Here is a 13,038-nt window from a genome sequence, read left to right on the forward strand (position 1 = left end):
AGCAGCTCGGGGTCACTGAGCGCCGGGTGTCCGTCAGTCACCTCCAGGCCCACACCAGATACAGCTTTGAGATCCTGGCCGTCAATGGGGTGTCGAGCAGAAGCACCACGCGCCAAACTACTACGCTGTGAATATCACCACCAACCAAGCGGGTAAGCAAGGGGTGGCGGGGGGGAGGGATGGGGAAGAGGGTGAGGGGAGACGGGCAGGAGAGAAAGGAGACGAGGACGGAGGAAGAAAGTTCTCACTTGGTTATTAAGTGTCATTCTCTCTCTCTCCCCCCCCCCTCCTCCTTCTCCCCACTTTGTTTTTCATCTCTCCATCATCAGCACCCTCAGCGGTCCCCATCGTGCAGTCCCATGGCAGCTCGGCGAGCTCTCTCACTCTGTCCTGGACTCCACCCGAGAGCCCCAACGGGATCATACTGGACTATGAGATAAAATACTTGCCAAGGTGACTGCCTATCCACCCTTCTCCCCCCGCCTGTCCTTCTCCCCCCGCCTGTCCTGTCCTTCTCCCCCGCCTATCCATCCTTCTCCCCCCGCCTGTCCTGTCCTTTCTCCCCCGCCTGTCCTGTCCTTTCTCCCCCCGCCTGTCCTGTCCTTTCTCCCCCGCCTGTCCTGTCCTCCTCCCCCCGCCTGTCCTGTCCTCCCCCCGCCTGTCCTGTCCTTCTCCCCCGCCTGTCCTGTCCTTTCTCCCCCCGCCTGTCCTGTCCTTTCTCCCCCCGCCCTGTCCTGTCCTTTTCTCCCCCCGCCTGTCCTGTCTTTTCTCCCCCCGCCTGTCCTGTCCTTTCTCCCCCCGCCTGTCCTGTCCTTTCTCCCCCCGCCTGTCCTGTCCTTTCTCCCCCGCCTGTCCTGTCCTTTCTCCCCCCGCCTGTCCTGTCCTTTCTCCCCCCGCCTGTCCTGTCCTTTCTCCCCCGCCTGTCCTGTCCTTTCTCCCCCCGCCTGTCCTGTTCTTCTCCCCCGCCTGTCCTGTCCTTTCTCCCCCCCCCTGTCCTTTCTCCCCCCCTCTGTCCTGTCCTTTCTTCCCCCCGCTGTCCTGTCCTTTCTTCCCCCGCCTGTCCTGTCCTTTCTCCCCCCGCCTGTCCTGTCCTTCTCCCCCGCCTGTCCTGTCCTCCCCCCGCCTGTCCTGTCCTCCCCCCGCCTGTCCTGTCCTCCCCCCGCCTGTCCTGTCCTCCCCCCCGCCTGTCCTGTCCTTTCTCCCCCGCGCCCCCTGTTTTTGGTCTCCTCCATCGTCCTGTTTTGATTTCTACCCCCTTTTTTCCTCTCCGTCCTCACTTGGCTTCTCCTTGGCTTACCTCCCCTCCTGTCTTTTCGGTCTTCTTCTTCTTTTATGTTCTTTCTCCTTACCTCCTTCACATCCCCTAAAACCCCATCTCCCCCCCCCACCCTCCCCAATCATATGTCTGTCTTCCCATAATTTGTGTCTCCCCATCTCTCAGGGTCACAGTGGGGGTGCAGGTAACACCGTGACCAGCCAGCGCTCAACTGTGCGTATGGAGGGGCTACTTCCAGACTCGGTGTATGTGGTTCAGGTTCGGGCTCGTACAGTGGCTGGATACGGAGCGTATAGCGATGTACGGGAGTTCCAGACCACGGCTGAGGATGGTATGTTAATCCCCCCTCCCAACCCTAACTAACCCTTGCCTCCCCCCTCCTAACCCCTTGCCTCCCCCCCTCTCTCGTTTTTTCTCACAATCATTCCCGCCCTGCAGGGGACCGAGCAGTCTGCACGAGCAGGTCCCGATGGTGGTTGGATCTGTCTTCGCTGTGCTGATTTTTATAATCGCTTTTATCGTGATCGTCATTGTTTGTTTCAGGTGAGTGGGGCCGGGGAGTGGCGGGAGAAAGGTGGGCAGGGCCGGGGAGTGGCGGGAGAAAGGTGGGCGGTGCCGGGGAGTGGCGGGAGAAAGGTGGGCGGGGCCGGGGAGTGGCGGGAGAAAGGTGGGCAGGCCGGGGAGTGGCGGGAGAAAGGTGGGCGGTGCCGGGAGTGGCGGGAGAAAGGTGGGCCGGGCTGGGGAGTGGCCGGGAGAAAGGTGGGCGGGGCCGGGAGTGGCGGGAGAAAGGTGGGCCGGGGAGTGGCGGGAGAAAGGTGGGCCGGGCTGGGGAGTGGCGGGAGAAAGGTGGGCCGGGCTGGGGAGTGGCGGGAGAAAGGTGGGCCGGGCTGGGGAGTGGCGGGAGAAAGGTGGCAGGGCTAGGGAGTGGCGGGAGAAAGGTGGGCAGGGCCGGGGAGTGGCGGGAGAAAGGTGGGCAGGGCTGGGGAGTGGCGGGGGAAAGGTGGGCGGGGCGGGGAGTGGTGGGCGGGGCCGGGGAGTGGCGGGAGAAAGGTGGGCGGTGCCGGGGAGTGGCGGGAGAAAAGTGGGCGGTGCCGGGGAGTGGCGGGAGAAAGGTGGGCGGTGCCGGGAGTGGCGGGAGAAAGGTGGGCAGTGGCGGGAGAAAAGTGGGCGGGCCGGGGAGTGGCGGGAGAAAGGTGGGCGGTGCCGGGGAGTGGCGGCAGAAAGGTGGGTGGTGCCGGGGAGTGGCGGGAGAAAGGTGGGTGGTGCTGGGAGAAAGGTGGGTGGTGCCGGGAGAAAGGTGGGCGGGGCCGGGGAGTGGCGGGAGAAAGGTGGGTGGTGCTGGGAGAAAGGTGGGTGGTGCCGGGAGAAAGGTGGGCGGTGCCAGGGAGTGGCGGGAGAAAGGTGGGGAGTGGCGGGAGAAAGGTGGGCGGTGCCGGGGAGTGGTGGGAGAAAGGTGGGCGGTGCTGGGGAGTGGCGGGAGAGAGGTGGGCGGTGCCGGGGAGTGGCGGGAGAAAGGTGGGTGGTGATGGGAGAAAGGTGGGTGGTGCCGGGAGAAAGGTGGGCGGGGCCGGGGAGTGGCGGGAGAAAGGTGGGCGGGGCCGGGGAGTGGCGGGAGAAAGGTGGGCGGGGCCGGGGAGTGGCGGGAGAAAGGTGGGCGGTGCTGGGGAGTGGCGGGAGAAAGGTGGGCGGATCACACACACCCATAGTGAGACCAACGGAAAGATTGTGATCAGGGTGGAAGACGTCTGGAGATTTGCAAGGAGTCTTAGGCTAGGGCCCCGCTGTCTGCGCTGCACGCGCGCCTGGCAGGCTTGGGGCGCGTGCAGACAGAGTTCCTCGGTCTGCAGTGAGCTGCAGGGGAAAAGACGGGGGGGCTTGACGGGGGCGCGGCCATTATGTCACTCTGCTGCTTTGCCCTCATTGGCTGAACTGCAGGGGGGCGTGGCGTAGCTCTCCATCGCTAGTTCTTCTCACAATTTTCATGTCGGCCTGAAAAACTGGGCGGACAGCGCGGCGGCCCCCCCCTGCGCAGCGGCCCCGGCCCCCCCCTCGCAGCGGCCCCGGCCCCCCCTCGCAGCAGGCCCCGGCCCCCCCTCGCAGCGGCCCCCCCCCTCGCAGCAGGCCCGGCCCCATTGAGGGGCGACTCTTGTCCCCGCAGCAGCCAGCGGGGGCCAAGCCTTGAGGCGCCACATCTGCAGTTGGGGGGGATGGAGTAGAGGCACCTCTGGTGCTCTCTTATTGGAGGGGGGTTGGATTATGGATAATCGATGCTGATACTGTTTATATTCAGCAGGAAGCAGAGGAACGAACCAGAGTTGGAATACACAGAGAAACTGCAGCATTACAGTGAGTGGCTCTTATTCTCTTCTTGTGTCTGTTACTCGCCGTGTCTGTTACTCGCCGTGTCTGTTACTCGCCGCGTCTGTTACTCGCCGCGTCTGTTCTTCTCTTTGCTTCTTGCTCTGTTCCCTTCCTCTTTAATATTGGTCAGTGAAGTGACTGGGCCTTTGCATAAAATAACGTTACGCTTAAAAACACGCCCAATTCAGTGGCGTGTTAACTTGGCTATTGTTAACTTGCATTTAACCTAATCCGCAGCCTTGATGGGGAATGGGGTCTTTCAATCCTTGCTGTAGGAATCTCTATTTCATTCTTTTCTTTCATTAAAGCTGCCCTCACTTGCAGTTTTTTTTACATGGGCGTCACATGACAAGTGCATGCGATGTGATTGGTGGTTGTACATGACGCCCGCACATCCTGTCTCCGCAGTGGTCCCAGGCATGAAGCTTTATATTGATCCGTTCACTTACGAGGATCCTAACGAAGCTGTGCGCGAATTCGCCAAAGAGATAGACATTTCCTGCGTGAAGATTGAAGAGGTTATTGGTGCAGGTTAGTCACGTGATCGCCTCGCCATGCTGTACCTCGTACTTCTCTCCCCTCCTCCTCCTTTACCGCCTCGCTTCTCTTGCATTCCCCTAGGGGAGTTCGGGGAGGTGTGCCGCGGCCGGCTGAAGCAGGCTGGACGCAGGGAGCAGCTGGTGGCCATCAAGACGCTGAAGACGGGTTACACTGAGCGCCAGAGACGCGATTTCCTGGGCGAGTCGAGCATCATGGGTCAGTTTGAGCATCCAAATATCATCCGACTAGAGGGAGTCGTGACCAGGAGCCGGGCGGTGATGATCTTGACCGAATTTATGGAGAACGGAGCCTTGGACTCATTCCTGAGGGTGAGTGTAGAGGGGGAAGACTCGCTACTGAGCGGAGGAGAGGGGCATGCATATGCAAGAAGAGGGGGGGACTGAGAATACTTTCAGAGGGGCAGTGAGGTGGAAGGGCTCTGATTATCTGGTCACATGGGTGGAGAAGCAGGTTATGGGGGGTGTTGGGGGGCAGGGTGTCGTGTGAGGCTGTTGGGTAGGTGAGTGGGTGGGCAGTGCAGCTGAGATACTATGGTGTGCAGGACCGGGTGTTCAGACTGCTGTCTCCAATATCTTTGCAGATAAACGACGGGCAATTCACAGTTATCCAGCTGGTGGGTATGCTCCGTGGAATTGCGTCGGGGATGAAGCATTTGGCGGAGATGAACTACGTCCACCGTGACCTCGCTGCGCGGAACATCCTGGTGAACAGTAACCTGGTCTGCAAAGTGTCGGACTTTGGTCTCTCAAGATTCCTGGAGAATGACCCCTCTGACCCTTCATACACCAGTTCCTTGGTGAGAAAGATGTGTAGGAGGAAGTGTCCCTATTTGTCTTTCGGGGGGGAGGGGCTTGAGAAGGGGTCCGTGTGTGTCCCTGTGTCTGTGTGGTGTGGGGGGGATGGGGGGAGATTTATACTGTAATCAACCAAACTGTGGATCCAGTTTGTTGTTTGGCCAGAGAGAGGCTCTGGTCCAGACCAAACACTACAGCAGAACCTACTGAAGTGGACACCTTTACCAGTACCATGGAGACTCAGCAGGGATTTTGATCATAAATCACTGCAGAGCAGTCGGAGCAGCTCCAAGCACCAGCCCCATGGTGGGCGGAAGTCTAAAAGAGTGCTGCTCCAGCATCAAGTGCTGAGAAGAGAGACGAACCCACTTCCCAGAGCATCGACGAGGCAGAACCAGCACATTGGAACTGGGAGGATTCTATGACGAACACAGATTCTCTGCTTCAGGGCCATGAGAGAACAGAACCGGGGCTTGTTACGGACTCTCTGATCCAGGATCACGATGAACCAGCACAAGGGCTCAGCATAGACTCTCCACTCCTGGGCTATGATGGACCAGCTCCTGGGCTTGACTTGGGTACAGCAAATACCCGGTGAGATCGCACACCAACAACCCCCGGAGAGGAGACGGTGGTTACATTTGGCAAGATAAACACAGGTACCCGGCGTGTGGGAAAACTGGGACCTGTCTGCTTCGGTCACAAAGAAGTAACTGGACTGCCCCGGGTACGCCTTCAGGCTGACTCTCCCCTGTGCTCCTGGAGGACCAGGTGATGCACACAATGTATCTGGGTATTAGGTTTGTGGTGCTGTGAGGGATCACGGCAAGATTAAGTCAGGGATAAATGTAACGGGCTGCATGTGAGACTCCTATTCTACAGGCCCCTGTGTGGGTGCTAGGGCAACCGAGGTCACTCGTGCTTGAGAATGGGGGGGCAGAAAGGGTCGGAGGAGACGCACAGTTGGGGGACCTGACTGGTGAGAGACCGACAGGACCGGAGAGAGGTGGGCACAGCTAGAGACCGGAGAGAGAGGTGGGCACAGCTAGGGACCGGAGAGAGAGGTGGGCACAGCTAGGGTCCGGAGAGAGAGGTGGGCACAGCTAGGGACCGGAGAGAGAGAGAGAGAGAGAGAGAGAGGTGGGCACAGCTAGGGACCAGAGAGAGGTGGGCACAGCTAGGGACCAGAGAGAGAGAGGTGGGCACAGCTAGGGACCGGAGAGAGAGTGGTGGGCACAGCTAGGGACCAGAGAGAGAGGTGGGCACAGCTAGGGACCGGAGAGAGAGAGAGAGAGAGAGAGAGATGGGCACAGCTAGGGACCAGAGAGAGAGAGAGGTGGGCACAGCTAGGGACCAGAGAGAGAGAGGTGGGCACAGCTAGGGACCGGAGAGAGAGAGTGGTGGGCACTGCTAGGGACCAGAGAGAGAGGTGGGCACAGCTAGGGACCGGAGAGAGAGAGTGGTGGGCACTGCTAGGGACCGGAGAGAGAGGTGGGCACAGCTAGGTAGCGGAGAGAGAGAGGTGGGCACTGCTAGGGACCAGAGAGAGAGTGGTGGGCACAGCTAGGGACCGGAGAGAGAGAGGTGGTCACTGCTAGGGACCGGAGAGAGAGAGTGGTGGGCACTGCTAGGGACCGGAGAGAGAGGTGGGCACAGCTAGGTAGCGGAGAGAGGTGGGCACTGCTAGGGACCAGAGAGAGAGAGGTGGGCACAGCTAGGTAGCGGAGAGAGAGAGGTGGGCACAGCTAGGGACCAGAGAGAGAGAGAGAGAGGTGGGCACAGCTAGGTAGCGGAGAGAGAGAGGGTGGGCACAGCTAGGGACCAGAGAGAGAGAGAGGTGGGCACAGCTAGGGACCGGAGAGAGAGAGAGGTGGGCACAGCTAGGGACCGGAGAGAGAGAGAGGTGGGCACAGCTAGGGACCGGAGAGAGAGAGAGAGAGAGGTGGGCACTGCTATGGACCAGAGAGAGAGAGAGAGGTGGGCACAGCTAGGGACCAGAGAGAGAGGTGGGCACAGCTAGGGACCGGAGAGAGAGGTGGGCACAGCTAGGGACCAGAGAGAGAGGTGGGCACAGCTAGGGATCTGAGAGAGAGAGGTGGGCACAGCTAGGGACCGGAGAGAGAGAGTGGTGGGCACAGCTAGGGACCAGAGAGAGAGGTGGGCACAGCTAGGGAGCGGAGAGAGAGAGGTGGGCACTGCTAGGGACCGGAGAGAGTGGTGGGCACAGCTAGGGACCAGAGAGAGAAGTGGGCACAGCTAGGGACCCGAGAGAGAGAGTGGGCACAGCTAGGGACCCGAGAGAGTGGTGGGCACAGCTAGGGACCAGAGAGAGAGAGGTGGGCACAGCTAGGGACCCGAGAGAGAGAGGTGGGCACAGCTAGGGACCGGAGAGAGAGGTGGGCACAGCTAGGGACCGGAGAGAGAGAGAGTGGTGGGCACAGCTAGGGACCGGAGAGAGAGAGAGAGTGGTGGGCACAGCTAGGGACCGGAGAGAGAGAGAGGTGGGCACTGCTAGGGACCCGAGAGAGAGGTGGGCACAGCTAGGGACCGGAGAGAGAGAGAGGTGGGCACAGCTAGGGACCGGAGAGAGAGATGGGCACAGCTAGGGACCGGAGAGAGAGATGGGCACAGCTAGGGACCGGAGAGAGAGAGAGGTGGGCACTGCTAGGGACCGGAGAGAGAGAGGTGGGCACAGCTAGGGACCGGAGAGAGAGGTGGGCACAGCTAGGGACCGGAGAGAGAGGTGGGCACAGCTAGGGACCGGAGAGAGAGGTGGGCACAGCTAGGGACCGGAGAGAGAGGTGGGCACAGCTAGGGACCGGAGAGAGGTGGGCACAGCTAGGGACCGGAGAGAGGTGGGCACAGCTAGGGACCGGAGAGAGGTGGGCACTGCTAGGGACCGGAGAGAGAGAGAGAGAGAGGTGGGCACTGCTAGGGACCGGGAGAGAGAGACGGGCACTGATAGGGACCGGGAGAGAGAGACGGGCACTGCTAGGGACCGGGAGAGAGACGGGCACTGCTAGGGACCGGGAGAGAGAGACGGGCACTGCTAGGGACCGGGAGAGAGAGACGGGCACTGCTAGGGACCGGGAGAGAGAGACGGGCACTGCTAGGGACCGGGAAAGAGAGACAGGCACTGCTAGGGACCGGGAGAGAGAGAGACGGGCACTGCTAGGGACCGGGAGAGAGAGACGGGCACTGCTAGGGACCGGGAGAGAGAGACGGGCACTGCTAGGGACCGGGAGAGAGAGACGGGCACTGCTAGGGACCGGGAGAGAGAGACGGGCACTGCTAGGGACCGGGAGAGAGAGACGGGCACTGATAGGGACCGGGAGAGAGAGACGGGCACTGATAGGGACCGGGAGAGAGAGACGGGCACTGATAGGGACCGGGAGAGAGAGACGGGCACTGATAGGGACCGGGAGAGAGAGACGGGCACTGATAGGGACCGGGAGAGAGAGACGGGCACTGATAGGGACCGGGAGAGAGACGGGCACTGCTAGAGACCGGGAGTGAGAGACGGGCACTGCTAGAGACCGGGAGAGAGAGACGGGCACTGCTAGGGACCGGGGGGGGGAGAAGATGGAGCAGGAAAGAGGAAAGTTGTGATTTTAAGAAACTAAAACTCACAAAGTGAGATGGGGTGAAGGAGAAAATAAAATAAACAGGAAGACCGACATTTTCTGTCCTATGTCCGCTATGGGGTGGGGTTTAACCCATTGGTGCCCGCTGCCATGGATGGGGTCTCCAGGAATACAGAATAACTGTAAGATAGAATAACCCTTTTCTCTTTCCTGCTTCTTTCATGATTTCTATTGCAATTCCATCTTCCCCGGGAGCCTTCCCACTCTTCATCAATTGTGTTGCCTTTGCCACTTCACCTGGAAGAACGCGTGGTACCTCATTGGCGGTTTATTTCCGCTTGTCCTCTGCTGGGTGATGACCGGTGTCCTCCTGTGTTCGCGTACAATTTCCTGTAGTAGTCCTCAAATCTCTGATAATTGCACCGTCTTTTATTGTTGCTCCATCATCTTGTTTTGAGTGCAATGATTTTCTTCTTCCCAACTAAGTCACTGCTTTGTCTTTAAGCTTTTGTTATCTTCCCCTTATCAGTTACATGTCCTTACATCCTCAGTTATACATTTGCAGATGTTCTTTCACAGCTCTGCGCAGTCCATTCTTATTTTTGCGTCGTGGGATTGTTTCATTTCTTGTCTCCTCGTTAATGGTTTTCTCATCAGATATTTTCTTGTACTGATTTTTTTTAATCGGTGTTCGTTTTTCCAATTTCACTTTCGGATTTAATTTGCAGCGAACCAATCAGTTATAACTTCATGTGTCAAGACGGTTAAGGACTGTGTCTTCAATCCCGTGTTTCTTTTTAGTTAGGTTGCAGTCCATTTCTTTCTTGATTCCATTGAGTCCGTGCCATCTCCATTTGGATTCTTCTTGAAGGATGAATTCATGATGTAGAGGTGTTCACATTCTGCAAATTCTACCAATCTGTCCCCACGTTCAGTCCTGTTACCGTAACCATTCTTATCTACTGATGCCTCGTCTTTCTAATGGGCGCCAGTCTTTGGATTGAAATCTCCCATAACGATGTTGAGGTGACGGTTTCCTTTGATATTAAGTTGGTAGAAGTCTTCCACTTCCTTGTCTGGGTGACTTAATGTTGGGGCAGACACCTGGATTATTTGAAGCCCGTTGGCGATTCTGGCTACTTTCTCCGATGATCTCTCTTACTCCACCATGTTGTTTCTCCATCTCTTGTTGAAGATGAAGCCTTCTCCACTGATTCTCCCATTATCTGTACCTCTGTTATAGAATAAGTGTCGTCTTGTGAGCTTGATGAGCCCAGCAGTTGTAGGCAGACAGATTTAGGTTGGAATGGCCGCTTTTGTTTAACCTCCGGGGATTAGCATCTTCCCAAGCCCGGAGAATGAGGGCTATTGCCTTTTGTTGCGTTTCATATGTGGGGATTGAGGCCTTACTTGCCATGCTGGCCTTATTTTGCATGTTGGCAAGTACCTTTCCCACTTTAGCCGGGTATTTTGTTCAAGCTTTCGGCAGTATGGTTAAACCTACCAGCACAAGTGCCACTATACATCTTCCTGAGCACTCAGTGCCACATTGACACGGTGCAATAAGGATTTGAATGGTGTGTGTGTGTGTGTGTGTGTGTGTGTGTACGCACGCACACACACACACACACACAATCCAGTTCCCGTGGGACTGCTCCTTTTAGGTATTCAAACGTATTTATTGCTAAATTCTCTTTTGCTGATTATTAAATGTTGGTATATAATATATTTATTACTGTTTTACATCTTTGCCAACACTAATATAATATTAGAAATGTGTGGGGTTCCAGCTGTCTGTGTTTTGGGGGGGCTTATTTTGTGGGTTCCGGCTGCATGCGTGTGTTTTTGGGGGTGCCTGTTGTGTGGGTATGAGCTGTATGGGTTTCCGGCTGTGTGTGTGTGATTTGGGGGGGTGCTTGTTGTGTGGGTTCCGGCTGTGTGTTTTGGGGGAGGTGCTTGTTGTGTGGGCTCCGGCTGTGTGTGTGTGATTTGGGGGGGTGCTTGTTGTGTGGTGTTCCGGCTGTGTGTTTTGGGGGGGTGCTTGTTGTGTGGGTTCCGGCTGTGTGTTTTGGGGGGGGGGGGGGGTACTGATTTGTTCTGCCTCATGACGTAACATTACCTCGCTGTGTTTTCTCCTCACTCTCTAGGGGGGGAAGATTCCAATTCGCTGGACGGCCCCGGAAGCCATCTCTTACCGAAAGTTCACATCAGCAAGCGACGTGTGGAGTTACGGCATCGTCATGTGGGAGGTGATGTCATATGGGGAGCGGCCGTACTGGGACATGTCAAATCAAGATGTAAGCAAAGTCGTGTGTCGGGGGGGAATATTCTGCATTTAGTTGTCCCAGGGAAAAGATCAAGATCATAATGAGATACTTAGTGCGGAGTGGTGTAATATGGAGGAAAGGCAGCGAGAGTGAGTTTATAGAGAGACCAGCGTCCCCAGCCCCGGGCAGCAGAGACGGGAGGGTGAGAGAATGTACTTACCTACAAGTTTCACAGCCAGTGCCCCTTTCTGGCAGGTGATTAACGCGGTGGAGCAGGACTACCGCCTGCCGCCCCCCATGGACTGCCCCAACGCCCTGCACCAGCTCATGTTGGAATGTTGGTTTCATGGCCGCAATGTAAGGCCCAAATTCTGCGAGATTGTCAGCTCACTGGACAAGTTAATACGTAATGCAGCCAGCCTAAAGGTGACCAGCCCAGCACAGGCAGGGTGAGTGACCCCTCGCTCCACCCATTCTCCACTCACTATTCCTACTATTGCCTCTTCTTCCTTTCGCTCTTCCTCTCGCGCTCCCCCCTTGCCCCCTTATTCTCTTCCCCCACACTCCCATCTTTCTCTTCTTCCCCCACACTCCCATCTTTCTCTTCTTTCCCACCACTTTCTCCTTCTCTCCCCCTGCCTCTAGCCCCCCCTTTCTCCTTCTCCCCACCCCTTGCCCCCTCTTTCTCCTTCTCTCCCCCCCACCCCTTGCCCCCCTCTTTCTCTTCTCTCTCACACCTCCCCTTCCTCTGGTGACAGGGTGTCCCAGCCACTTCTGGACCGCATAGTGCCAGATTACACTACTTTCCCCACTGTCGGCGACTGGTTAGTGGCTATCAAAATGGGCCAGTACCAGGAGAACTTCCTGACCGCCGGCTTCAACACCTTCCACCTGGTAGCCCAGATGACGACAGAGTAAGTTACCTGTGTGGTGCTGTGACAGTGAGGTTGGGGGGCTTTGCAAGCCTGTGAAGTATCTGACTAATCATCCCCCCCTCCCCACCCCCTTGCAGGGACCTGCTCCGTATTGGGGTGACACTGGCCGGTCATCAGAAGAAGCTGCTCCATAGTGTGCAGGACATGAGGAGGCAGATGAGCCAGACTCTTCCAGTCCAGGTGTGAGGGCCCCACAAGCCTGACTCCAACATCTGCTCCGGAGAACAAAACTCTTCATATTGAAGAATTAATACGGACTTCAAAGGGGATTGGACTCTACAGGGAGACGAGGAGCTGTACACGAGAGATCTTTGGAGGCCATAACGGGGGAGGGAGGGAGGGGCGTGGGCGGTTGTGGAGAGAGTCTAGGGAGAAGCACCTGAAAGGCAATAAGATTTTGAATTTTTTATTTTTTTTGCACCAGCTGCCGAACCTCTAGGACAATGGTAAAAGTACAGAACTAGCCAACAAAGTGTCACCTCCATAAGTGCCACGCTGGTCTGCGACATACGGCGAACAGACGTTTCACAATGTATCAGCAACACCTACAGTTAGAATCCTGATGACGGTTGTGTTTACACTACAGTGCCTCCTGCGACTCGCAGATCTCTAGGACAGTAGGAACGCTTGTGATGAAGGGGGACCATCCTGATTCTTATTTGTCTTGGGTCCTGCGGCACAGACACAATAGCTCATTTTTACTAAGCGGTGCTATGCTATAGAACACCAAGTGAGTTGGCCGTAAGGTGTCTACTGACTTAGCACTGCTTAATGCATATGGGCCATTGTCCTGTCAGAATGAGCTTCCATGGATGTGCTTGGAGCCCCAGAGTGAAGGAGTTAATGCAGCACCAGGCTCACTTCATCTCGCCCCATCCTGCTTTTCTATCTCTCGTTCACTTCTTTCCTCCGTGCTCATCATTCTCTTCCCTCCATCCCTCTCTCCTGCTATCACACGGTGTATGTCCTTGGTTCTGCAGCTGCTCTGACACTTTCTACGAGCTGGGGGGGGGGTGGGGGGAGGGATGTGTGTATGGCGGAAATTCACATCATATCTGCATTTGTACAATTATTTTTTAAAGAAATACTTTTTTCAATTAAATTATTTAAGAAATAATTTGCTGGTCCGCATTGTTCTATTTCCGAGTGTCTGAGACATGCTTCCAGTTGTAAGAATGGGGATGTTTTAAGGACTGACAGAGCATCTTCACCTGGTGAATGCCGCTTTCCTCGAAAGGGTAGCGTCTAGCCTTAAACCGG

The 13,038-nt window shown here is 56.8% G+C and overlaps 1 protein-coding gene across 1 annotated transcript in view; it reads left to right on the forward strand.

The window, feature by feature from the left end:
- EPHB3 (EPH receptor B3) overlaps positions 1–12,784 on the forward strand; it is a 35,681-nt gene extending 22,897 nt beyond the window's left edge. Inside the window, 13 exon segments of the mRNA XM_075569436.1 lie at positions 6–102; positions 105–152; positions 330–446; positions 1,434–1,611; positions 1,715–1,819; positions 3,570–3,622; positions 4,046–4,168; positions 4,259–4,506; positions 4,779–4,994; positions 10,724–10,873; positions 11,099–11,292; positions 11,602–11,757; positions 11,856–12,784. Of these exon segments, the coding sequence (XP_075425551.1) occupies positions 6–102; positions 105–152; positions 330–446; positions 1,434–1,611; positions 1,715–1,819; positions 3,570–3,622; positions 4,046–4,168; positions 4,259–4,506; positions 4,779–4,994; positions 10,724–10,873; positions 11,099–11,292; positions 11,602–11,757; positions 11,856–11,964 (1,794 nt within the window). The 3' untranslated portion in view covers positions 11,965–12,784.
- The last annotated feature ends 254 nt before the right edge of the window (positions 12,785–13,038 follow it).

Source organism: Ascaphus truei, chromosome 14 (genome assembly GCF_040206685.1).
Source record: "Ascaphus truei isolate aAscTru1 chromosome 14, aAscTru1.hap1, whole genome shotgun sequence".
NCBI lineage: Eukaryota > Metazoa > Chordata > Amphibia > Anura > Ascaphidae > Ascaphus > Ascaphus truei.